The sequence below is a fragment of the Littorina saxatilis genome, linkage group LG1 (genome assembly GCF_037325665.1).
Source record: "Littorina saxatilis isolate snail1 linkage group LG1, US_GU_Lsax_2.0, whole genome shotgun sequence".
NCBI classification, from domain to species: Eukaryota; Metazoa; Mollusca; class Gastropoda; order Littorinimorpha; family Littorinidae; genus Littorina; species Littorina saxatilis.
In genome coordinates this window covers 103,739,957-103,766,618 of record NC_090245.1, presented here as the reverse complement: position 1 = coordinate 103,766,618, position 26,662 = coordinate 103,739,957, and the positions used below count along the sequence as shown (strand labels likewise).

At 40.6% G+C, this 26,662-nt stretch overlaps 1 protein-coding gene and 1 long non-coding RNA gene across 2 annotated transcripts; one reads left to right on the top strand and one right to left on the bottom strand.

The window, feature by feature from the left end:
• Positions 1-349: 349 nt before the first annotated feature.
• LOC138958774 (uncharacterized) lies at positions 350-1,422 on the bottom strand. The gene is made up of 2 exons (XR_011453502.1): positions 1,072-1,422; positions 350-791 (listed from the first exon to the last, which is right to left on the bottom strand). It is a non-coding gene; the product is annotated as an uncharacterized lncRNA (long non-coding RNA).
• A 1,090-nt stretch (positions 1,423-2,512) lies between these two features.
• LOC138948536 (Krueppel-like factor 13) lies at positions 2,513-24,790 on the top strand. Its single transcript, XM_070320094.1, has 3 exons — positions 2,513-3,348; positions 14,329-14,418; positions 15,057-24,790. The coding sequence occupies exons 1-3, from the start codon at positions 2,850-2,852 to the stop codon at positions 15,230-15,232; spliced, it is 765 nt and encodes a 254-aa protein (XP_070176195.1). The 5' UTR covers positions 2,513-2,849; the 3' UTR covers positions 15,233-24,790.
• Positions 24,791-26,662: the final 1,872 nt, after the last annotated feature.

Below are 26,662 nucleotides of genomic sequence, written 5' to 3'. Positions count from 1 at the left end.
TCGATTCCCCCCTCTACGTTAAAACATTAATTTAGTCAAAACTTGACTAAATGTAAAAAGGAGGTAGTCTTAAAATGGGTGTAAATTTACCGGCAGAGGTTATGAAGAGAAAGTCTAAGAAAACAGGGTCTTAAAGGGGAGGAAGTCTTAAATTTGGGGGGTCTTAAAAGGGGGGTTCCACTGTGTTATGGAGTGGTATAGCCCGGTTTTTAGACAATCATAAATGCCTCTACACAACTCTATAAATTTAGTATTTGTTTACAGACTTGAATGTAATCTGAATAGTTGTCCGCTACAGTAGCTTACAAGGCACAAGCGCACACGCACTCACACACGCAAAAACCTGGTGTTAAATGGATCTTGACACTGCCAAGACTAATTATTATTAGTTTACAAAGCTTTTTACATCACAAAATCATTTCCGGGCTTCGACCAGTACTCTAGGCCGACAACACCGCAAGAAACTCTACAGTCCAAGACGCAGACACCTTTTGGCTCAAACAAAGCAGCTTAACAGGTAAGACGAATAGGTATTCTACTGTACGTTACCCTACTGCCATCTTTCGGCTTTCAAGATGTTGGTATGGCTGTAAGTCCTTCAGACGACTGACAAGGGTGCACCAGTCCTCACGACACCGCAACCATTGCTTGACGTAGTCCTTGATCCTTCCAGTTCGTCTCGGCGGCTAACTGTAGAACTCTGCCAGCTCTCCATGCCATGGTCATGTACACCAAGCCGCAGTCACCAGTTCAGTTCAGCCTCCGTCGATGAAAACCCTCCAGTTGGAACACTGTAAAGTTTATAGTCCATAAATCAACTTGTCTTTAGTTTCTTTCACTCGCACAATAAAAATACTCACTCGTCCAACATATTAAGCTGCATGAGCCAATATAATTATTTACACGTTAATTCCTGTTTTCTAAAGCCAAGAAAACGTTACGTAAAACCCTCACATATTTAAGCAGTGTAGCACAATAGCTTAGGTCTACACAATAACGTTAAACACAGAACCAGTCACTCTTCTCACATACGACAACATGACATGAAAATATAACCGGTTTCAAACATACCTCAAAAGAGTGTAAAGCCAACATTTAGTACAGTCGCCGGCCTGGCATGAATATGAAAATGGAAGATATCACGTAGACTGATAGGGAAAGTTCGTCAGTCTTCATCCTTCTTCAGTCAGATACCTAAAACAGGAGCCCGTCTGCTAACGTGTTACGAAAAACATGAGTCGAGCTTGGCTCCTTGACGGCGACTGATTTTACAAAGTCGTTCTTGCTATGACATTGCCAGTGAGCTGTCGCCTGCATTACTTGCACGTGAAAAACCTTGTCAGTTACACAAAGGTTCCACTGCGGTCAACGCGACGGTATGCAGCCTATAGCCCTTTCCAATGTCTGACCATCGCTATAGTCTATTCTATTTACCACAATACACATTAGCAAAAATACGAGTAAACCGCTTCGTAACACACTGTACAATCGACGAGGAAAGTCACACCCACGGGAACTGACCAAAACAGGGTACACACCCCTCTTTACATATCAAATCTTTCGGCACGTGCCTGTGGTCTGCAGTAGACTGAGAAGGCCGGCGTGTGTAGGCCTACAGCAGACAAGAGTTCCATGCAGTTGTCAACACTCAGGTAAAGTCTACATGAACAATCCCATCCCTTGAGTTTCTGAGGCTGACAAAAACGACAAATCGCTCGTATGAAGAGTACCCCGACTAGGTAAATAAACCTTCTGTCTTAATTCCGCCACCTTTGCCGGACACACGTGGCTCGCTCGGATCCTGGGAGAAAAGTGTGTCGATGCCTTGCTCAGGCAGGTTGAAAAATCACTTCCAAAACTGCAGAGCTACACACACACAAAAAACAACAGAAAAAAACCCACGTTTCGGGGTAATTTTTTTTTTAAAAAAGGACAATATTTAAAATGGCAAAATAAATCAAAATTACCTTGCCGTTATAAATTCAAAACAATCAAGAAAATCCGGGCTATGTAGTCTCCGAAGAACCAATGTCAAGCGCCTGTGAAGATGAATGTTTGACTGTCTTGTCAATCCCAGTTTATTTTCATGTGTCTTGGGTTGTTTTTGAGTTTATTTATCTTATTTCGTTTTTATTCTGTCTGTGTACCTCTAATACTCGTCAGTTCAAAATATTTATTATGTATTCATCAATGTATGTATTGATGCAGCATGTGCCTGTGATGTCTCAGTCTGTCTCTGCAGCTTTCTTCAGTCAACGCCTCTGTTTCAAAAGTACCTTACCGTTACGATCATTCATCCACGTGCTTCTACACGTGGTTTCTTGTTGAAACTGCCACAGGGGGTTCGCATAGTCGCCGATTCAACTGACACACTACGAGTGTTGTGGACGAGGTCAACGATGGCGTAAGCGCCTATTATAAGTCGCGCGCTTTTCCTCTTGCAGCCAATCGCTGCGCAGAGAATAATTTTACGTCACTTCCTTCTTGTCAACTGGGCGCCGCCCACAACGCACGCGGCGCAGACGGAGAAGGCGAAATACGCAGCGTTGCCGTTGTCCAACATTTCTCCATGGCGAGTGGGCGCGATCAGCTGTGATCTTTATTTCTCTCATCTTCAAGCTGTAAAACATAGTGATTTTGTGAAGGTTGATCCCTGGTAGAGAGAAATTATTAGTGGAAACTGTACTACGAAGGTCAAAATTTGACTGCCATTGTGGACAAAGATTCGATCGGAAAACGATACGACCACGCGGCCACCGAAGTGGAGTGCTTTGTGTAACGCCACCGTTTCTTCCCCGCCCATCTGACAGCTCGCTTTTTAGCTTTGGAACAAGGTGCTAGATCGTCCAATGACGATGACATTTCACAGCGAGAAAAAGGCGGATTTGGAGATGAACTTGGCAGCAGAGTGTCTGCTGGCCATGTCATTCTCCAGACCAGATCACCAAACGGTTGGAACCAAACCTTCAGGCTCTGGTGCTGATGAGAATGCGAACTACGCCATGCCACCAGACACCGAGTTTGACAGGAATCAGCCAGCGGAGACGTTCATGTTGGCCAGAATTCTCACTGATCTCAAACAGTTCCGACAAGAACCCGTGGAATCAGTACCCGTGTATGAAGATGACGGCCCCCACCCCACAGATCTGCACAACTACCATTCTCTTAGCGGCAGCAAAGCACGGAGGGGGAAAGGGAGAAGGACCACGCCTACCTTCGACTGGTCCGCAAAATCAGACAAACTGTCCAAAAACGACGCAAAGAAACTACACAGGTGTCAGTACAACAACTGCGACAAGGTCTACGGCAAAAGCTCCCATCTCAAAGCTCATCTTCGGACGCACACAGGTAAGAGCAAAATAACCGTTTTTTCGCTAGAGCATTATCGGTCACGGATTCGAAGCGCGCCATTTCTTTGTTTGGGCCCGACCACATGGTTCCCAGCAAAGAGCGCCCTCGCGCTGGCTTCCTTCCAAACAAACACGAATACGCCTTTGTCACATAGAATCCGGTGAGGGCAAGAAGGGAGGGAAGAAAAAAGTCACCGATTAGGGTCGCGGTAAGGTTAGTGGACAGTGTCGTGGGGAAAGTGTCCGAGGGGGGAACGTTGTTGAAACGTCTTGTTGAAAAATCAATGAAAGGGAGGGCGCGCTGGGTTCATCAGCTGTACAGCAGTGATCTCTCGATCTCTGTGTGTGAGGAGAGCTCTATTTTTAGACGTCTCGTAATGTTCTTCGCGACCAACAACAACACTGCTGCGCTGTGTGTGTAGGCCTGGCTCGATGGAAACTCGATCATTCCAGAGCTTTTTATATCTCCCTCTGGTCGAGGGGTCTTTCCCCTTCCCTTCTTGTCTATGTTGAATTTGTGGACCGTTTCTGTGTCAGTGTTGTCATGACATGGCCAGTGACTTAGTGCAAATATTAGTGTCCTTACTGCATGTTTAACGCTGACTGTGTTGTGTCTGATGACACGCCCTCTTACGGTTGCACTGTAGCATGCAAGTCACAGCGTGTGTTTCATCACTTGGCTGAAACCTTGCTGTCTGGTAACCTTCCCTTGTTTGGCCTTTCAATGTCAAAATAGACATTTGACTCTGACCTGTCTCATGTCTGGCAGATTCCTGTAGCAGACACGCAGGCACATGTTTTTTCATGCACATGTTTTTGGCTCACGTAAGTGTAGCCTATGCGATCGTAACTTTGTCTGTCTGTGCGTGCGTGCGTGCGTGCGTGCGTCTGTGCGTGTGTATGTCTGTGGTAGAAACTCTAACATTTGAAGACGTCACATTACATTGACGTCACATTATGACGTAAGAGGGTTAGACGTCACGCGAAGGAAGTACTGACAGTCTCGGTCATTATTATTTTGAGCGCGCCGAGACTAGTTGGCAGTCGTGTCCTTGTAAGTAGGCTACATGCAGACAGACAGATCTAGATCTAGTGTCTCGCTTTCTTGCACAGTTTCACCTATGCTCTTTCTGTGTGTGTGTGTGTGTGTGTGTGTGTGTGTGTGTGTGTGTGTGTGTGTGTGTGTGTGTGTGTGTGTGTGTGTGTGACGGAGTGATTGAGTTTGTGTTACTGTTTGTCGATTTCTTACGTTAGCCTTGATGGCTTCGTTTTTTCAGTGGTGATTCTCTGATCTATATAGTAGACGCTGAACTAGTTACACAATGGGGATTGTATGCAGGTCTTGGTAATGGTATGATCGTTTATGAGGGATGATTTAAATGGGAAGACAGCTTTACAATTACTGTCACAGCACACATTATGTAATGTAGAACATTTGATTGTATGGTTAAAAAACACAAGAACAACAGAACGGAAACTTTGTTTCAAAACGATTAATCTTTCTGTATTATTCAAACAAATTTGTGATTAAGTTGACAGTGACACAGAGTACTTATTCTGGTTGTTAGTGTTACCTGTGTGGTTCTGTATGGCCCCATTAAAGTTATAACTGTTATGAATACTATGAATCGTATGACACTCTCTGTACTAGCTTGTGGAGGGGGAGGGGGTATGCTGTCTATGCAGTACATGTCAGTTTCTGAAAGTACTGATGACCAGGAGAGGGAGCATTTTCTTTGCTGGATTAACTGCCCCTCCCCCTTTTTCACTTCCAACCAGTGACCAACACCATTAGCTGTGTTGCTGTAGGAAACTGTCCCTATGGCTATGTCCCTATGGCTATGTCCCTATGGCTAAGCAGTTTGACTTCAAGCTAAGATGAAAGAAGACAAAGACTGTGTGTGTTAGTTTGTAAGAGTAAGAGAGAAAAGCTGAAATAACTTGGAGTTTCAACTTTCATTGATTTTCACTTTCAGCCATCTCCCTTTCCGACACTGTTTGCAACATGGGGGATGCATGGTTTAAAGCTGGAGCTTGTCTGGTAGAAATCTCTGATAGTCGAGTCTCTTGTACCCATATTTTGACCAAAGGAATTCTTTCAGGCTTCTGCAGGCAGACAATAACCCTTGACATTCTAGAGTTAGACGAGAGAAGGCATTGCTAACCATTTTGAGGGGGTGAAAAGGAGATTTTGGTGGGTTTATTACTGTGGTCTAGAACTCTTTGAATGGTTCTCTATTATGTCCACATTATTTCTGCTCTGCCTGACCAAAGATGTCATTTGGAATACATGTATTACTAATAGTTTAACCAAGCTGTCCTAGCTGCACATGTATAACCAATCCTTACAAAATAACATGCTAGGCAGCTGTGATTGATAGTTGGGCTGATATTTCTGCAGTCTTCCTCAGCTGCTGCTGCTTAATTGGGCGTTATTACAGAGGATTACAATTCATGCAGAGCTAGAGAGGACAGCTGTGGCCATTGGTTTGACATTTCAGGGCCTCTGGTTTCACTGTGTACAGGCATTGATTTAGGCAGAGTCTGTGTTTAATCAGGGCTGCCTTGTCAGAAAACAGGTAGGGTGATGGAGGGTGGTGGTTCTGGTAATTCCCACAGCTATTTTTTATTTTGTCGTTTTGCACCAAGGATTGTAAAGCCACTACAATGTATATTATATATATATCCCTTTGGTTGATGATAGGAAATTAGGACAAAGAAGCACCAGGATTTGTTCAATCAAAAGGCCAAAAATATTAAAATGTATGATGGGTGGATTGTTTACTTCTTTTTTTGTACAGAGGCACATGTGGCATTTTATTCGCAGGGGGAAAAAAAGAGTAAAACAAAGTTATAGAGTTGGGATGAAAATGTCGGTGGGGAATCGGAAACCTTAAATACTTTTTTGGTCTGAAGATTGTCCAGGCAAGACAGGATGCTCAGCTGATGAAAGGTGGAAATGGAAACTGAAACTCTGGGATATTTGCAACCGTCCTTCCCCACTTTAGGACAAGTAGTTTCAAGTGGTTTGTCTCTCATTTGAGGATATCCTTTTGCCAGTGGTGTATTCATCATCATCACTACTATACATGTAGTATTTGGTCTAAACGTTCAAGCTTTTATTAACTTTTCTTTGAAAAATTGAATGAAAACCAGTTTCACTTTCACTCAAAGTCAAACATAGACTGGACAGAATATAGAGACCTTTGTCTGTTTCTTTGTTGTGAACTACACTGATACTGATAGGAGCTGCGTTTTGTTTCAATAACTTTCTTCAAAATCAAGTGCAAGGATTTGTCTTGCCTGAAAATCAAGCCTCTTTTTTTCTTGTCCCACTTTCCCTGCTGGTGGTGAAGTTGAAAGGACAGACTTCGAAGTGTCTAGTAGAGAGAGAGGGAGCGGTGGGGAGAGGGGACGGGTGATAAAATCATGGGGGGTGCAGTGATGCCTTTGTGCGGTGCGCGCACGACCCCAGTTCGGCGCGTGGAAGGCGCGTGCCAGATGGCAGAGTCGTCGCACCGCTGTCAGTGTTATTGCGCCAGGATAAAGAGGGCCTCGCGACAGGCAGGCACTTTTTACACCCACTGTCGCGCAGGGACACCTGTATTCAAATTTTCCGGGGACACACGAAGCAGTTTCTTTGTTCCACGCCAAACTTGTGTTTCCTTTCAGGAAAGGGGGGGGGGGGGGAGGGGGTAGGCTTGTTTAGAAGTACACAACAGGCTATTGAGTTTAACTGTGTGCTGCTTTGCTTTTTCCTCCCCCTCTCTAGTCAAAGTTCTTTTTCTTGTTCTCTGTTCTTGTCGCTGTGGTGACAGTTTTCCGGGATTGGGCGTTTCGAGTTTCGACGTTCAGCTGTCCTTTCTTCCGTCGGTCGGGGTTTGTACCTAGTCGCAGTCTGCGTCTTGTTTGTTAGGGAGATGCAGGGGATGTAGAGCTAGAAGTGAAAGTGACGCACACTCACGCACGTACACGCACACATACACACACTAAGCCCGGTAAACTTCAAATACATGCGCGCCCAGTTGCCACGCCCCCTTTTACAGACTGAGGTGAAAACGTTGAATTCAAGTAATAACGTTTGAACACGATGGGCACGAAGGCCTCCAGTGGATATTTTAAAGAGAGAAACGGGCTAACAATTTAAGTTTTAACTATGAAAGTTGGCACAAGAGAATTCAGCAATGATTGCAATTGAAACACGTAAATAAAGATCAGTTGACTTGAGTTTGATTATAATACGTAACTTCAATCACAGTAAACCAAAGGTCGCTAAGTTTAGAGGGATTGAGTCCCATCTCCCCCCTTTCCCCTATCCCATCTCCCCCCCCCCTTCCCCCGTCGCGATATAACCTTGAATGGTTGAAAACGACGTTAAACACCAAATAAAGAAAGAAAGATAGAGGGATTGAGACTGAGTGAGGGAGTGGCGGGATGTTGCTAACACGTGGACTTCACTTCACTCATAATCCTCTCTCTGTTTACTGACGTTTGATGTTGACAACCCTTCCGCCCTCACACAAGCTTCTTTCAGTTCGCACAGTGCTGATTTTCAGTACGACTGAGGAGGAAAAGATTACAATTCGTACACCTGTTAATCCCAGTATGGCTGTAGGGGGGAAATGTTCTTTGTCACAGGAATGGTTGTGAGAACGGCTGTAATATATGCGTAGGAAGAACAGGTGCGCCAATGGGACTGGGACAGAGACTGTAGACCTTGACAGGTGCGAAGTGATAGGCGTTCGACGTCTACTATGGCTTTCGTCGCTCTTAAGCGGTGTGAATTATTGATAAATCAGGGGTCATAGCCAGTAGAAGTATAGCTCGTTTTGTCAATCAAGCGGAACGGATTCATACCTCTAAGTGTGTTAGAGGTATGCAAAATCAGTTACAAAGCAGCGTCGGGGACTGGGAGAGACACACTATTTGTAAATTGAGCATTAGGGTCACGGTTCGCGGGTCTCAAAGCCGCGCGTTTCAGCCCAAGTCCAGCTGCCGTTATAATGAGTGTCACTGCCCCCAACCCCCTCGTCGTCCTCCCGCGCCGAAGAACCCAGGTTTCGTTATTGTAAAAAGTGGTAGGCACAATGTGGAGTCGGAGGTAAAGAACGGCAGGTGCGGGCGGGCTGTTGTACTGATCCAGTGTCGTGATACAGGTCTTTGCTTTGGATTTGGGTCGTTTTTGATACAGGCACCAGAACGGATTATATTGTAGAAAGTTTTCCTATGCAGTGTTTTGCTGAATCTGATCTCTTCAGTATGAATGTAGTCACACACCTGAGTTTGGTGAAGGATTACGTTAAAAGTGACTCCCTCGAATTAATGTAATGGCTGGTGCCTGTGCCAGTCTCTCTCTCTCTCTCTCTCTCTCTCTCTCTCTCTCTCTCTCTCTCTCTCTCTCTCTCTCTCTCTCTCTCTCTCTCTCTCTCTCTCTCTAACACACGCACACACAACTGTTACCCCCTCCACACACACACTGTTCGAGTGTTTTTAGGTCTGCCATGGTGTGTGTTTTCTTTGTTCGGGCGGGTGGCCTTGCTCACAAAGGCAGGAGGACATGTGAAACATTCGACTGGCAAATACAATCAATACAATCATGATATATATATATGCTAATATAGTCAATTAAAAAAATGATGAAAAACTGTTACAAATTCTATTAATAAAGTCCAAAATATTCTTTAGCAATTTCTTTTTCTTAGCAGCAAACAACTTTTTAAATTTACACGCTGAGTAGAACTGATAGAAACGTGAGCTCGCTGATTGATTAAGATTTATCGAAGATTATGTGTGTCTTTGCACTGGTTCATGTTCGCCTAGCCACACCCTTTAGACTGAAATGGAAATCCTTGTGCGATCACTTGTTTTAAAATCAAATTTAAGCCTGCTGGTTGTTCTTAAAATCTTCGACTCAACTAGGGTTTACAGTGTTAATTGTACGGACACATACATTAGTGTAGTAACAGATTATCAAACCCCCAGAGAGAGAGAGAGAGAGATGATGATGATGGAACTTTATTTTACAAGGATAGAGGTTTAAGGCCACGGCTTTTTTTACAACCTGTCCTTACATCTAATACAACATTCTAATACATACATGATGGAAATAACTGAAAAATAAGCAAACAAACAAGCAAACAAATACCATGTCATACAACGACAAAAAAACAAACAAACAAACAATTCAAAAACGAAAAAGCAATCAGCAAGCAAAGTAACGGAGAGAGAGAGAGAGAGAGTACAGTATGGTTGTTTTATATGTGCAGTGAGTGAGTTCTATCTCTGATCTGCTCTTTGTGTAAGACTGAGAGTCGTGCTCTTGTCGCCCAGTGTCAACATTGGTGACGGGATGGAGGCAGAGATGGAGGGGACATTACGGGGGGGGGGGGGGGGGGGGGGGGGCAGTTACAGAAATACGTAGGGGTCAATAAACTTCGTCTGCCGATTTTGTCATGTCGTCGGAGTCAACCTCTTCTGTTAAGGAGGCTGTTCATAGTATAAATGTACTCTAATATTAATTCTCTCTGATGTTTTTAATGTATGGCCTATGGGCTATTCATGGCGTCAGTGCATGAGTGTAGCGCGAATTGTCCTGCGTCTGTTGTTGGTTTGAAATACCCTACACGTAATATGTTTGCAATCACAACCCTTTTAACAGCATGCCAATATCAGAATTGATGCGTCTAAAAAAAAGAGAGTATTTTTATGACAATTATAGTGAGACGTTTGTGTGACTGGGTGTGGAGGGACAAAAATCGATATTTTCTCAGTTTTAATCTCTGGGATCAAGCTGATTATGAAACGTAATTCTTGGTGTTGTGTAAACACGCCATCTCGGTTTTCTGAAAAGAGAGAAAGAACTAAAGCATCTATATATATATACGACTAGTGTCTGTGTGTCTGTTCGCGATGCACGGCCAAAGTTCTCGGTGGATCTTTTTCAAATTTGGACACCGTATTCAGCTACACCCCGGACACAACCTCATCGATGAAATATTTCAACACGTGCTCTCAGCGCGCAGCGCTATGCGCGCTGAACCGATTTTTTTGTGTTTTTGTTTTTGTTGTCGGGATCCACTACCACTACCAGTAACTCTTCCTTATCTTCTCCAGTGTTTTCAGCCGCGATTATCTCCCTTCCTCCGTGTGGCGTCAATCCTTATTCCCGTTACTACGTTACTATTTTTAGAAGGTCACTGCATGTTACTATTTTTAGAAGGTCTCCAGTGTTTTGCGCGTTTATCTCCTTTCCTGGTATTCGGCTCTACTTCTTCCCGGCGAAGCCAGTACCCGGCGAAGCGGGTAATCATCTAGTTGAAAATAAATTAACTGGGAATAAATAAATCGCTAAAATAAGATTTTTTTCTGTGAGGTTTCATAGAAAAATTGACCTACATAATGGCATGTACGATTGTTTTCTAAATGAAATGAACGAAGAAAATAAGGTCTGTAGGTTTGTGTTGGCCGAAATTGCGGCACAGATGAATTCGTGACACACCTATTAAACAAGCATGCAGGTAGAACCTCCTCAGTCTGAAGTAAAGTATACATGTACCTGTTTGTACAGAGGCCCTCGCTCTTTTGACTTTAAGTTACTCTTGAGAACTTTTTAAGAGAACATCTCAGGAATCAGATTCTTAAAGAGAGAGGTAGCAAAACAGAGGTTTCATTGTACTGTAACCTTTACAGTGCATCTTTGGTGTCGCTCTTCTGCTTATCTTTCGTCTTACTTGGGTGGCGAGATTAAACCACCTTACGCATTCATGCATGAGCGTGTTTCCCCACCAATTTGCGAATTTCCGACATTTTCAAAGCTCCAGAGATCATTCTCTGGATTCCCAGGTGCACGATTTTGCATCATGATATATAATTATATTGTATACTTCTTCATGTTTTCGGACTTCTTTTTTCTTTTCTTTTTTTTTCTTTCTTTTTTTCTTCTCTCTCAGTATTTCATGATCTGGCTGTGCGTACATGATACTATATAAGATGGAGTGCTCTAAATAAGATAAGTCACCCCACATTTTAATAACTATGAAGGATGTTGAAATATTAGGGAACCCATATGTAACGGAAGACTGATTGTGATACGGATGGGGATATTGATTTTGTCATCACAAGTGATACGTCACTGAAAGGCCACTGGTGGTTTCCTCTTTTGAAAATAGACGATGGGTTGATGGGGTGTGTTATTGTTGCACCAACACGGCAGATAAACCGTGCCCTCCGGAGCGTGCTGTACGTCATTTGGCTTGATGAAAAGTGCTGCAGTTTGTTTAGGTTTGTGTGGATAGTTTTGTTTGAGAGGCGGTGATTTTTGGTCTTGTGTGTGTGTGTGTGTGTGTTTGTTGTTGTGTTTTAAAGCATGGCTCGGAAACATTCTTCCTTGTTGGTGCTTGATTCGTTATTATTTTTTTCCAATCGTTTATTTGTCAGTTGCATGCTTTTCTGTGTCTGGCGGTATTCGGCAGAGCTAAAAGTTCTCATCAGGTTATATTACAAGGAATTGCTGAGTGAAAAAGGGATTTTCTGACAATTTTTTTTCTGATTTTCAAACCATTTAAGATTTAAGGGTCAAAGAGAAAAAATTGCGAATTTACTATCGCTGCAGACAGGTATTCCTGATTTTGAACGATCTCAACTCTCAGCCTTGCTGGACCAACCGAAAACACGATTGAAGAGATTTCTAAAATGCACGTTGCTTGAGGGGGCTGGGCACGGGGTCTCAATAATTGAATTGCTTTATAGGAGAAAGTTGAGGGTTAACATGTTACCTCGCACACCGCCTCCCACCCATCTCTCTCTCTCTCTCTCTCTCTCTCTCTCTCTCTCTCTCTCTCTCTCTCTCTCACTGATGCGCGCACAAACACACACACGACTTATCCGGCTAGTGTCAAAAGGTTTCTCATAAATTCACGCTCCGTGTGAAAGTCCAAGTTGTAAGTATGGTGCTGTACTGCGCCTTCGTGTTGAAGTTTCGGTGTTATTAGTTTACCAGAGAGGCCAGCAGCTGTGGAGTGCCCCCTTCAAACTCAAAGCAAGTTTGCTGCATTGTCGTAAAAACTAGGCTTTGTCTTTGTCACTGGCAAAGTCTCGCACATTTTGGAGGAGAATGTATTGCTCTTTTGTGAGAAGAGGCATGAAGATAATATTTCATTCAAGCTGTAGGTGTACGAGGAGGGGTGGGTGGGGGTGGGGGAGTGTTAAAAATATCAAGCCTGAAGTATGCTCGGATTTATTAAGAGACACTTTTTGTACACGTATTATCTTGACACAAGTTCAGTTCTACAGTTCACGTTGTGTATCTCTCGATAATCTGCAGCAAGCCACTAATTCTGTCCGACTGAAAGTGATACTATACATTGTCAGTGCATAATTGATCTTGGCGTAAAGTTTTAAATTTTTTACCGCTGTGGTAGCCTAGTTAATCTAAATAATTGTACATAATCTAAACCAACCAACTAGTTCTCCTAAGTCAAGGCAGGAAAGTTGAGTCCTCTCAGATCCAAAAACAAAGAGACTGCCAACGTTCCAAAATTCAGAATCAATTAAATAACAAGAAAGGTAGGTTGGTGGAACGTTTGTTATTGACAAAACAATACAATCACAAATATATCGACCCAACGGTCTTTTAAGTGCACAGACAAACAATAACGTTAAATTTAAAATAAGTTAGAGTCCTCTCAGGTTATTCAGTATCATTTATTCTGTAATTCTGGAGGCTCTCTGTCCCAGCAGAGCCTGAGTTTACAAAGAGGGTAATCTCCCTAATCAGTTTCTCCCCCTATCAGTGAAGTAGGTGGGGTAGCCTCCAAGCTGGAACATGCCCTATGACTGGGGTATATGCAATGTATGTAGTTGACACATATCTCTTGATACCCCTTTTGTCGGCAGGTATTACTAGCACCTTGTACTTACTCTGCTGGTGACTCCAGGCCGAATTTGAAAGTCTACCACAGTTTCTCCTTTTACCCTTGTTAAGTGTTTCTTGTATAGAATATAGTCAATGTTTGTAAAGATTTTAGTCAAGCAGTATGTAAGAAATGTTAAGTCCTTTGTACTGGAAACTTGCATTGTCCCAGTAAGGTCATATATTGTACTACGTTGCAAGCCCCTGGAGCAATTTTTTGATTAGTGCTTTTGTGAACAAGAAACAATTGACAAGTGGCTCTATCCCATCTCCCCCCCTTTCCCTGTTGCGATATAACCTTCGTGGTTGAAAACGACGTTAAACACCAAAGAAAGAAAGAAAGTCTACCACAGTATTTGTTGTTGATAATGCTATTGGGGGTGGTATTAGGAAGGGCATTTTAACCTTTTTATTTTTATCAAGATCCAGTTTTGTCTGTGCTATTGCTAAGCTGTTCTTCTGAGTTGGTTTTGATAATGAATGCCTTGTATTGTTTGTGATCCTGTCTCTGCGTCATCAATTCGACTTACCCTAGCCTACAAATGCAGGAGTTACATTGCCTAGCCGTGTACAGTATATGTTGGTAATCTGAGGTCTGTTGAACTGATAATCTTTGATACTCTTTGTTTGTTTTTCTTCTTTTGGAGTGGAGAGAGAAAAGTCTTTCATATGGTTTGTTCACTATTCAGTATAATTTGTAAGTTAAATACTGAGTGAGGTGAGACTGATCAGTTGTAAGGCCAACAAAAAAAAATAGTCTGTTTACGGTAACCCGACCGACCCTATTTTTTTCGCACGACCCTAAACTTTTTTTTGGCATTTGGGGAGAAAAAAAAAATAAATAACGTAAAAATATAGTTTTTTTGGGGGAAAAAAAATCCCGACCTACCGACGCTATTTTTTTTACCTATGTTACCGTAAACAGACCTTTTTTGGGGGGGGGGGCCTAATAACTAATGTACCCCCTAAAGTTTTCATCAGTCTTAACTCCTGATGAATTTTTTTGTGGTACAAAATTGTTTGATTTTCAGTATATAAAACTAAATTGTGATTTGATCTTTGTTACAGGAGAGCGCCCATTCCCCTGCACGTGGTCTGGTTGTGAGAAACGCTTTGCACGCTCCGATGAACTGGCACGTCACACTCGTACCCATACAGGTGAATATCTGTTTCTTTGTTAGTTTTGTTTGATTGTTTGCTTTGAATAATTTATTGTATTTGTGGGTTGTTGTTGTTACTTGTTTTTTGTGTCTTTGATTGCCTTTGTAAAAATTGTATGATTTAACCAATATGGGTTTTTTCTTCTTCTTCGTTCATGGGCTAAAATTTCCAGTATACTTGTATTTTTTTGCACGAGTGGGTTTTTATGTGTAATACCTTTTTTTACCCGCCATTTAGGCAGCCATACGCCGATTACGGGGGGAAAGAAGTAGTTACTCAATGTAGTCATTTCTAAAGTTCACTTATAAGTTATATACTCATTACTGCCATGCTTTGTTTGGATTTTGGTGTGGTTTGGTTTGCTCAACGTAGTGACAGGTTTTGGGAAGTACAGTGGTACTACCTGTCTTTAAAATCTAAAAGACACTTTTGGGACCAGTCAAAAGTTTCCAAGATATAGATTGTAAATAACTCATAGGCAGAACTACAGTAGGTGGCTTACATTTTGGGGTGTTCTGCCATCCAAGCAGCCTGGCGTTACGGGTACTAGCGACCAAAAAAATTTCTTTGCTTTTGATTTGTCTCAGGGGAAGTATGATTTTCTGCGTGATAAAACTGCGTTCATTCTTTTTCAGGGGAGAAAAAGTTCCTGTGTCCCATCTGCCAGAAGCGTTTCATGCGTAGCGACCATCTGAACAAGCACGCTCGCCGACACCCGGACTTCGACCCCTCCATGATCAAGAAACGGCCGCGTATGGACACCACCAGCGATGGCATTTCCAACCAGTCCAGTCCAGTGGCCTCCCCTTGAGCGTCATTTGTGGAATCTGTGACGGTTTCAGACGATGACGGACTTCAACCACGCAGCAATTACAGCATCTCAGTTCCAGGCAATTGGATCGACCCAGGCAGATTCAAGGAGCAGCATCAAAGTTAACTGATATCAAGACAAGAATTTTACAGTGTAAAATTAACTGATCTTACACTGTGTTAAGTTGACTGAAAGTACAATGTCTAGTTGACTGATCTTACACTGTGTAAAGTTGACTGATCGTACAATATCTAGTTGACTGATCGTACCATGTGAAGTTAACTGATCTGACAGTGTCATGTTAATTGATCAATGCAACAGAGTTTTTCTTGTCATGAAGTTAACTGGCTTGTATCATTGGCTGTTTGTAGCCTGACCTTGAGTTTGTGTTTTTGAGCACAACTGCTTTTTGCCATTTTAAGTACGGAGAAGGCTTGTAATTTTTATGTTTCATTGTAAAATGAGTGTGCCAACATGGCCCGGATATGACCGAACTGCCCAGTTCTTGGAGTATTTTGCGCACAGCAAATAAGTAATACAGTGTAACAGAATATGAAAAGATTTGATCGAAAACATTGCTCAGGGCTTGTTTGCCAAGGAGGCCGGGAACAGTACAAACATAACTCACAACCCCTGAAAACATCTTCAAAGAAAGGAGGGAATTTGTGGATGGTGATACAAATTTGAGGGTGACAGGGTCAGTCTCTGATGGAAGGTGTTTCTAAAGGGACACAGTCAGTTGCAGACTTGACTCAAAAGTGAGCGGTAGAATTGACTCGAAAGTGAGAATTAGAAAGTTTATTCCCCACATCCATAACCCTGCCCATCTTCCACAATCGTGAGCATCTTTCCCCTCCAAATTCAAGGATGGGAATCTAGAAATATCTTTTTAACGTTAAGGACCTCTGTAAATCCTTACTGCAACAGGCATCTTTCTGCTGTCTCGGTTCAGCTTCTGTTCATACACGATACTGTTATTGTGTTTAACTCTTTTATTTTTATTTTATTTTAAAGAGAACTGAAATTTCAGGGAGAAAAATAAATAGACATAAAGAACTAACATTTCACCTTTACATTTGATGGGTATGTGATTTTTCACCTTGCATTCTGTTTTTCAGTTTTTTTGTTTGTTCTTACTTTGAATAATTTTGATAATTTTGCCTCCGAGAGCAGTTTGAATGGAGAATTTTAAAGAAATTGCCAATAGTAATGAGAGAAAATCAGGTGAACATTATATCTGTAGTTGTTACTCTTTGTATTACGCTTTTTATGCTTTGAACATTTTTTTGTGGTTTTTGCATCATAATTGCCCCAGAAAGGTACTTTAGAATGGGTAAATAGCACATAATATAGAATGCATGGTTCCAAACAGCAAGCTGATTTAGACCTTGAAAGTGTAAGCAGGTAAAGGGAGGTAACCTGGTTTAAGTTGCATTCTCAAAAGTTGCCATGAAAGAGCTGTTTTCAAGTTGCCATTTATTGTAGTAAAATCTCTACTACTTACGCCATTTTTGTGTGGAAAGGTTACAACTTTGTTTAATGTAAGCATTACAGAGACTTGCGCAGGAATAACCCAGCAGCGTTTTAAACTCAGGAATAATGTTTCAATGCATAGATTACAGACAGAGGTTTGTTTCTCGTTTTCTTTCTGTTGATGTTATTTTGTGTTTAGATTCTTCAGTACGCCTTTGTTCTATGTCCATTGGCCCAAGGCTATTGACATCCGTTATTTTTAGACAAAAATAAGAAGTCACAATGGAACCGTTAGTGTCATTCACTTAACGTCACAGCACCACTGTGTTTGTGATTATTGAATGTGTCAGTTTCAGTGCTTTGTTTCGGTTAGGCCCGGGTGAAAGGCAGGCTGTTTGCTGCTCAGTAATAATTGTTTAAATGGTATTTTCACATCATGTTGTTAAAATGCTGTTCAATACATCAGAAGAGAAAACACTGAGGATGTAATGGTTTACACGGCGACATGCTTTCCATGTAAGTTTTGGAGAGGGAAGGCACTGACATCTTAGGCATTTACCAACAATTAAATGTTATTACAGTATGTAAAGTTGCTCTGTCTCATTACATTTCATTAGGATTCCGTATTACTATGACATTTAGGAAGGAAAGGAAAAAGTTGAATGATTGTTTAGCCAACTTTAGTGTTTAGCCAACTTTAGGTAAGTGCTCTCATTGTTAACAATGGAAAAAAATGTATCATATTGTCATAGATCTGCTTCTGAGAAAAATATTTTATTGTTTCATTGTTGTTACTGTTTATTTCATGTACATCTGGACAATCTCAAGATCTACACTTTCCTTTTTTGTTGAAGACATCTCATATGCCTGTTTTTCCATCTTTGGTCTTCTATACATACTTATACATGTTGTAACTGTTGTTTTCTTGTTTTGCTTTTTAAAGAAAAAAAGGAAAAAATGACTATTTAAAGCAGATGAAGTTTCTGCATTCAGGTATGTCTGCAAGTGTGTTATGTTCATCCTTACTGCTTTTCACAATTCAGATGTTTGTATTGGTTAAAACTAAAGGATGCTGCAATTTATTTTTTTTCATACAGGGTGACCCCAAAAAAAGAGTACCCAAACAAAACGTCATAAATTGAACAAAAATAAAGCAATCTTCATAAAATTTATTTACACACACAAGTAACCTCTGCATGATATGCACAGAAAATTTTAGCGTTCTAGCTTGTCTTTCAGGAAAGTTATGCTCATTCTACAGAACATGCTCCAAATGGCCTCCCCCGGATTTAAATCCCCCAGATTTCTATCTTTGGGGGTTCCTGAAAGACAACGTCTACAGGAACAACCCACAGACAATCCCAGAACTCAAGAGAGCCATCACAACAACCATTCGCGGAATCTCGCAACAGGAGTGTGTGCGGGTGATTGATAACTTTGCGCGGCGAGTTCAAGTTTGCCTGCAGCGGCGCGGAGGCCATTTGGAGCATGTTCTGTAGAATGAGCATAACTTTCCTGAAAGACAAGCTAGAACGCTAAAATTTTCTGTGCAAATCATGCAGAGGCTACTTGTGTGTGTAAATAAATTTTATGAAGATTGCTTTATTTTTGTTCAATTTATGACGTTTTGTTTGGGTACTCTTTTTTTTGGGTCACCCTGTATTTGAAAATTAGGCACAACACTTAAAGAGTCACCCCCCGCGGGTTAGGGGGAAGAATTTACCCGATGCTCCCCAGCATGTCGTAAGAGGCGACTAACGGATTTTGTTTCTCCTTTTACCCTTGTTAAGTGTTTCTTGTATAGAATATAGTCAATTTTTGTAAAGATTTTAGTCAAGCAGTATGTAAGAAATGTTAAGTCCTTTGTACTGGAAACTTGCATTCTCCCAGTAAGGTAATATGAACAAGAAACAATTGACAAGTGGCTCTATCCCATCTTCCCCCTTTCCCCGTCGCGATATAACCCTTCGTGGTTGAAAACGACGTTAAACACCAAATAAAGAAAGAAAGACTTAAAGAGTCGCAGCCACCTGTGTCTAATTTAGAAATTATTCTTTGCTGTTGCTGCTGCTAACATTTTTTTTGGTTCTGCTTAATATTTGATTCTCTAACTACGGTTTAGTTTGTTTTCAAGCAGACATTTTCTTTGTGTGAAATGTTTTTGATTACATATATATATATATGGGCACATTATTTGTTTTTTTGTTGTGCAAAATGTATCACCCACCTTTTGAGGAAATCAAATTCATGGAGTTACACATCAAGTGTACAAGGATGGGTATGTAATCTGGCCTTTCAAATATTCTGAAATGGCAAGGGAAATGAAGAACTTGGGACAACTGCTTGTTGTCGCTACACTTTGCCCAACTGGGCGAAGTAAGGGTTGAGAGAGCTTGCGTGATGGCAACAACAGACTTTTTTCTCCATTTTACACACTTCTGAACTTCTTCCTTTTGTTGACACTCTTGTCTGAAAATGCAAAATTTTGATCAGAAATGATTTTTTTTTAGAATAGTCAGTTGTATTCATTTTTAAAGTATTGCCTTAAAACAATCAATCAATATTAATGATTTCATGTTTCTTCTAACAGACTTTTTAATGATGATATTTCCACAGTGTTTCTCAGAAAGTAGAATAGTCAACGCGCAAGGAAAGTAGGATCAAAAAGGAGTTGTGTTTTCTTTTCAGTGGGCGAAATGTTACGCTTGCATCTATTTCTCATAATCTGTGAAATACGATCTGCATCGAAGTCATGTGTTCTTTCAAGTAGGGGGGAAAAAGTCTGGATTCTTGCTGTCTAGCATGTTTCTCTGGCCATCATGTGATAAACTGGATCAATCTTGGCACGGTTGTGTGCCCCTTGCGAGTGAATGCTTGTGTGGTGAGTGTTGCTTGTGGTACGTCTTGTGTGTCAAAGGATATGACTGAGACTCGGTGTGTGTGTGTGTGTCTGTTTGTCATTGTAGGAGAAAACACCGCTGCATGGAGATCACCATGTGTAGAAGTGTGCTGAGTGGCTGGCCTTTTTTTTTTCTTTCTTTTTTTCTTCTCGTTTCACTTCTTCAGAGTATTGGTGTTGGAAGAATTATGTGGCTGGAACATTTTTCTTTGCAATTATGAGATTACGAGAAGTTTATCTACTCATTACTTTGTGTTGAAAATGAGTGGCAGCTTCTTGCATATAAGTGATGTTCTTCTCTAGACAGAAAATCATTGAAAGCATTCTTTCTTTTCTTTCTTTTCATGTTGTGCAATAGTGTAGGATAGTCTCGAATAGTTTATCACATATTTGAGCAAGTCCTTTTCAGTGCAGGAATACTGTGTGTTTCCTGAATGTAGTGTGTGTGTGTGTGTGAACTAGTGCACATATGATGTTGTTTCTGTGATGTCTGACGAGATACTGTAGTGATATAAACGCAACTCAGCATTGACAAGGTTGTGCTTTTGGCCATTTGTGTACAGAGAAAGTTTGGAATGAGATAATTATATGTCCTGTTGGATACAGAATATGTTTATCAGAACGGAGCTGTTTGATGCAGGAAGGGACGAAGTGATATGGCACCTCCTAGAGGAGACTGTTGCAAGATGGCTAAAGTTGTGGTTGTTGTTGGTTCAAGAAGAATGGCAAAATGGAAGGTCTCTTTTTGGGTAGTTTGAAAGAAGAATATCCTGCAGGGACATTAATTACCCACGACAACGGTACAACGGTGCAAGTTCTCGCATGGTATTGTGAACTACAGTGGTACCTGCCATGAAAGGACACCCTTGGGGCCAGCCAGAATTGTCCCTGCATTGCAGGTGGCCTGTCATGGCAGGTATACTTTGGTAGGGATAATGGACAACAGAAAGCGTCCTTTTAAGAGAGGTGTCCTCTCATCGGAGGGGCCACACATTGCAGGCACCACTGTAGCACCTTTCCAAGTTAAAATCTCTGGAGAATGATTTGGAATGGCAAAAACCTGAAAATAGAGATTGGGTATGAATAGAGGATGAATGGTGTGAATATATGCAGAAGTGTGATGTTTTGGGATATATCTGAGCAAAATGGTTTGTTTATGTTCTTGTTTTGTTATTCCGGAAGGGGGGGGGGGGGGGGGGGGGGGTAGAGGGCTGCTGGAATCATTCATGCTGTTGCTTTATCTCCTCCCTGGGATTCATGGTCATTTTTGGATTGTATACTGACAATAGAAAGGGTTGTTGGTGTGTTTTTCTTATCTTTGTTTATGAAACTTCAGTGTTGAATGTTTACCCCCCGCGGGTTAGGGGGAAGAATTTACCCGATGCTCCCCAGCATGTCGTAAGAGGCGACTAACGGATTTTGTTTCTCCTTTTACCCTTGTTAAGTGTTTCTTGTATAGAATATAGTCAATTTTTGTAAAGATTTTAGTCAAGCAGTATGTAAGAAATGTTAAGTCCTTTGTACTGGAAACTTGCATTCTCCCAGTAAGGTCATATATTGTACTACGTTGCAAGCCCCTGGAGCAAATTTTTGATTAGTGCTTTTGTGAACAAGAAACAATTGACAGTGGCTCTATCCCATCTCCCCCCTTTCCCCGTCGCGATATAACCCTTCGTGGTTGAAAACGACGTTAAACACCAAATAAAGAAAGAATGTTGAATGTTTCAATGGTGCTTCAGTTTTTATTATTGTCATCAGGAGTCGAAAGGAATTCACATTCGACATCATTCCTTCGCTTGCCATTTTCATCAAATGAAATGTGTTCAATTCGCTACTGCTAGGAATGCCATCTATGAATCTATGAAATGAAAAGTGTGCTTTTGAGTAAAGGATGGGATATCTCATGCCATGTATGAAACATAATATAATATGATATTATGTCTCCCTTCCATGCAACAGTTTTATTCATGATGATGCTAATGTGTCTGGTTTTATTCACATTCATAAATCTTTAAAAACAAAATTTTTTAAACAAATTAAAAATAAATGCCTGTACTTTTTGGGTCGTTTCTTTGCAAGACTAAATCCAGCTCCATCTGCACATACATTCAAAAGCATTTACAATTATATTATCATCTTTCTTGGTATAGTGTGTTTTACAGGTTTTTACATGTGAATAATCTGTACATAATTTGACTGTAAAAAGGAGGACAATACTAAATGTTCGTTTGTGATCAGAATAATTTTGTTTGGAATTAGAACGTGTACATATTCCATTGTGATGACAGTACTTCTGTGTAGTGATCGATGTTTTGTCTTTTTCCCAATCGCTGTGCAGCATTGTCATTTGCAGCTTTTTCCATCCTCACAGGACTTTGTAATAGTTACTTGTGTTAGTTCTTGCAGGATTTTGATAGTAAGTGATGCGTGTTCTTTCTGAGTTTCATAAGTTGTATAAGTGTTTTGTACATACTCTTTCAATACCTTTTAATTCAAAGACAAGTCGATGTGACAGTCATGTAAATCATTGTCATTGTATGGATCTGATCTTTTGCTTATCATTTCAAGGAGGAACGCTGAAACATGGAGAATAGTTTCTGCTGAAACAAGTTCAGTTGCACTGCCAATTATCTTCTCTCCTTCTTTCTTCCATCCCAAACTGTTTAACCTATTGTCTTTCCAACCTTGCTGTCTTTGCAAGAAGAAACTTTTTGGTCTGTTTAATCATCACGGATGAAGAGAAAAACCAAAGAGAGAACTGCAAGCTTTCTTTAAAAATCCTTACCTGCAGTCATATTGTGCCTTGTCATTTTCAGCACCTTTAACTTCTAGTCCACTTCATCAAAATGAAAGAGTTGCGGCTCTTCGATTTCTTGCCATGGGGTATTATCAGCATCATTGTCCACTTGCATGTAGCATTCATCGGTTTTGTCTCCTCCACACCTTGATTGAAAAATACGTCCAAGCTTTTAGACAGAGATAGAGAGAGATTGTGTTTGTGTAAGAGTTAAAGAGAGAGAGGGGGAGATGTCAGTTCTGATGGAACACATATAAGGAATTGTTTCTCCTCATAAATCCTAAACTATACTGATACTTGGCAGTTTTGCGTCTCAATGCAAATATCTTGTTAACTAATAATGCTACAACATATTTATTGAGAGTTGCTTTTTGGAGAGAAAAACACAGGTGAAAGATAGCCTTTCCAATGTGCAGTGTGTCGCAAAATCAACCAAGATCTCTCTAATCATGTGATGAAAAAGGAAATCCATATCATTAGGACTAATATGGTTCCAGATTGTATTGCCCTGAATGGCTTAGCAGTACATGTATACATATGTGAAATGACTTTTTACGCTGTCTTTCTGTATTTTCTTACCTAGAAAGTGCTCTTAAAGCTTGTGCATGTTTCAAAGCCGAGAGGTGTTGGATTATACCATTACAAAGGAGGAGAGAGAGAGAAAGAGAGTGTGTATGAGAGTGAGAATGAGAGAATTTGTGTCTGTGAAAGGAAGGGAGCGAGAGAAAAAACTATTTTATGAAATTGGCAAAGTGCAGTGTATGTTTGTGTAATAGGTAGCCTCTCTGTAATGAACCACCAACCTTTTTGAAAAACGCGTTTTCTGTAAATATGCACCGAGTTTAGCCTTGTAGGAACTGTGCAGATTACCCCAAATCAACATGATACCATGTATCGAGAAATGCATTCCCACCCTGCTAGTGTATATTAGTCACTTCCATGGTTGTTAAAAGTCAAAGATTCTTCTTAAATACTGAACATCAGCCTTTCTTGTCAAAATGTGCCAGAGAAAGTAATCTCAAATCACTATCAGTTTAAAAAGAAGAAACCGATCACATTTGTTTTTAATGTATCATGATATAGCATCCTAATCAAACATATGAGTGAACTTATTCTTTACTTTCAAAACGTTTTACTTGTACAAATCCATGACACACATGATCTGCAACCCTGAAAGTACACAGCAAGATTGTTGAGAAATCATGGGGGGGGGGGGGGGGGGACTGTTGCACAATATTGTTGTTTTTAAAAGTACTTGCATTTTTTGTCATTTCTTAGTTTTAATGTAATGTGAACAGGTTATTTTGCTCCGACCCTTTTAAAGGCTACATGTACACAAAGCCACTCCACTCATTCTGACATTTTACATTTTTCTGACTCGTCACTCCTCTCCTGATTAACTGTGTGTAATTTAACACCGCCCCCCCCCCCCCCCCCCCCCCCCCTCTTTTTTCTCTCAAATCTTCTCTACCCAATCTCACCGTACCCACCTCCCACCCACCCCCTCCAGTAAGATTTCACTTAGAAACATTGATTCAATTGTTTGACTTTCATGAAAATAGTTTGCAGGCTTAGAATGCAAAACGAAATCACTTCTATTTTCAACTGGGCATGCGTGAAAGATAAAGTAATCCAAATTAAAGGAAATTGATATGCGCCTCGCTTTTAAGCTTCCCACTCGTTGGATGAATGTGCAGCTGCAAAAAAACAAGTTCTGTTATTATATGAAAGCTGTATACATTGCTTTTTAATTTAACACTAGTTTTTGTTGGTCTGTATCAGATTATATAAACTGATACCACTCAGAGTAGTTATATCTGTGATGTAATTTACAATTTTCAGTGCAAACAATGTGGACAAAAATACACTCCTCAATTCATTTTGTACTTTAAAAAATTATGTTGCTCATTACTGCACTTATATGGCTTTTTGAAGTGTGTTACTCCTTTGGCAGGGGAGTATCAAACATGTGACTTTTAACCCGGCTGTATCTTTCTTTATTTTCATGATTTTATTAGACCATTTTCCATTCTTTTAACTTTATTTCTTGACAAAAAATTTTTTAACTTTTAACTCAGCTTATTTACTGGTGAAAAAAACGAATTTTTATCACAGCAGCCATGTGTTTAAAAGCTTTGTATTTACTTGCCCGAAAACTTACAGTCAGTTTGCCTTTCAAAAGAATGTACAGCCACGCACAAGCAGTGAAATGAGAATGATATAGAATATCCTCTAATCAAGTCCTCCACTTTAGTTTTGGAATACAACCTGTTTAAGTATGGAAAATAAGGGCTTTACCTCTGTTAAATTAACTCGACATGCACACGAATGTAGCAACGAATTGAAAAGTATATTTTGCGATAAATTTGTCTTCTGTGGTTTGTTTTAATGTTTCTCAGAATGTGTGTGTGGTTGTATCAAAGACAAAATATTGACATTGTTTTTATTTGTGGAGTAAGAAATAAACCATTCCAACTTTTAAAGGATGTGTTTTACCCGTGTTCAGTCGTATTTTGGGGTCTGCATGAACTTGTGTTGAGTGACAATTCCAACTTTTTAAAGGATGTGTTCTGCCTTTTTGGGGGGTCTGCGGGAACTTCTGTTGTGACAATTCCAACTTTTTAAAGGATGTGTTCTGCCTTATTTTGGGGTCTGCGTGAACTTGTGTTAAGTGATAATGTCTGGTTGTATTGGGTGATGGTAGGGTGCCGAACCCAGATAAGGAGTACATGTAAAGTTCAGTCTCTTCATGAATTGAGACATATCCATGCACACAGCAACCACACACAGCCTACTGGACTGCTTAATTAGAGGCCATGGTTTGTATTCCCACTTAGACATCAGATAATCAATCAGTAGAAAACTTCAAAACACACACAAGGAAGGTGAAAAAAAGCACAATTATAACATTCAACTTAAAGGCACATTCAGCTTCACGTAAACCACCAGTTACTGGTCACAGACACTGTCAGGCTTTTACACACAGTACAAACACCCTTTCGTTTAAACACTCATCGCTTGAGAACGTCCTAGTTGCCCTACGTAAAGAGCGAGCATTTTTCAAAGTATTTATTTTTGCGTGGCCAGCCGGATTGTCTAGTACCACAATCGGACGCCTCGTTTTGGCGCTAGAACTAACTTTTAAATTCTAAATAATGATTTGACAGCTTGTAACACAAACATTCTTAAATCATAAAAGATTTCTTTTTGATCAAGACAAGATCAGTACAACTCAAAGTTTTGAAAGTTTGAAAAAAGGGACCCCGGAAGCAGGTCACACAAGGTCGTGTTGCCCCAAGCAGACAAATTTCTGCATATGGCTTGCTTCTTTGAAGCCAACCGCCACCGACAAGTCCGTGTCACTCGCAGTCGTTTGTTGCATTTTAGATTTAGAGTACACAATTACGTGCTATTGCAGATACAGCTAGTTGCATTGAAATCACAAACTGACAACAGAATTTTAAAAAAAAGGAAAGTGTGTGACACGGGTCCACGATGGCTCAGGGGTAAAATAAATCACGCAATCTGGTGTGTGGTTTTCGCAAGCTAAATAGCCATTAAAACGAACTGTGTCATTTAATGCTGTTAAATGCTACTGCATGCGTGTACCATAAGGTAAGAACTGCTTTTTTCGTGAGAAGATTTAAATCGTTCTGTACACCATTTGAGGCAGACTGGGCCTTTAAGATTAAAGCAGAATTAAGCAAATCTGCTGCAAATTAAAATGATTTAGTTTTCCCTTTGTTGTGGAAAATAATCTAAATGAGAAAGATCAATATAGAATGAGAATGTCAATTATAAGATGGCACCTGAGTAGCCAAAAATGTTCCCATCACTGACAGTGTTCTCTTATGATAGGGATTTTCCAAGTTATTCAACCTGGTTATTTAAGTTATTCTCGTGTTTTGGATTTCAAATACAGATACAATGCCACAAACAGCATTTTCGATTTACCTGTTTCAGTGCACACTTAATCATACTTCTCATGCCTCTGTATACAGGTGTCATGTGGACATGCTTTATTACTATAGCAATACCTACAAATAACTGAAACGGTCCAATGTAACCATTGCTCATTGAAGATATCCTTCATAGTTACTGTCCAAATAATTAAGTACACGCGAAAAAAAACACCATGCAAGACGCATACAACGGTGGTCAAAACTCGTATTCATAAACATTAAATTAATCTTCAGGACAGATTTCACAGCTGGCTTGGCTTGTCTTCATACCAGTGCGCTGTCAAGGATCCATTCCAAGT

Excerpts from the sequence above, each read along its gene's own strand:
- LOC138948536 (XM_070320094.1), top strand. The coding sequence starts at position 2,850 with ATGACGATGACATTTCACAGCGAGAAAAAGGCGGATTTGGAGATGAAC. Across the intron at positions 3,349-14,328 it reads TCATCTTCGGACGCACACAG|GAGAGCGCCCATTCCCCTGC; the intron begins GTAAGAGCAAAA and ends TCTTTGTTACAG. Across the intron at positions 14,419-15,056 it reads TCACACTCGTACCCATACAG|GGGAGAAAAAGTTCCTGTGT; the intron begins GTGAATATCTGT and ends ATTCTTTTTCAG.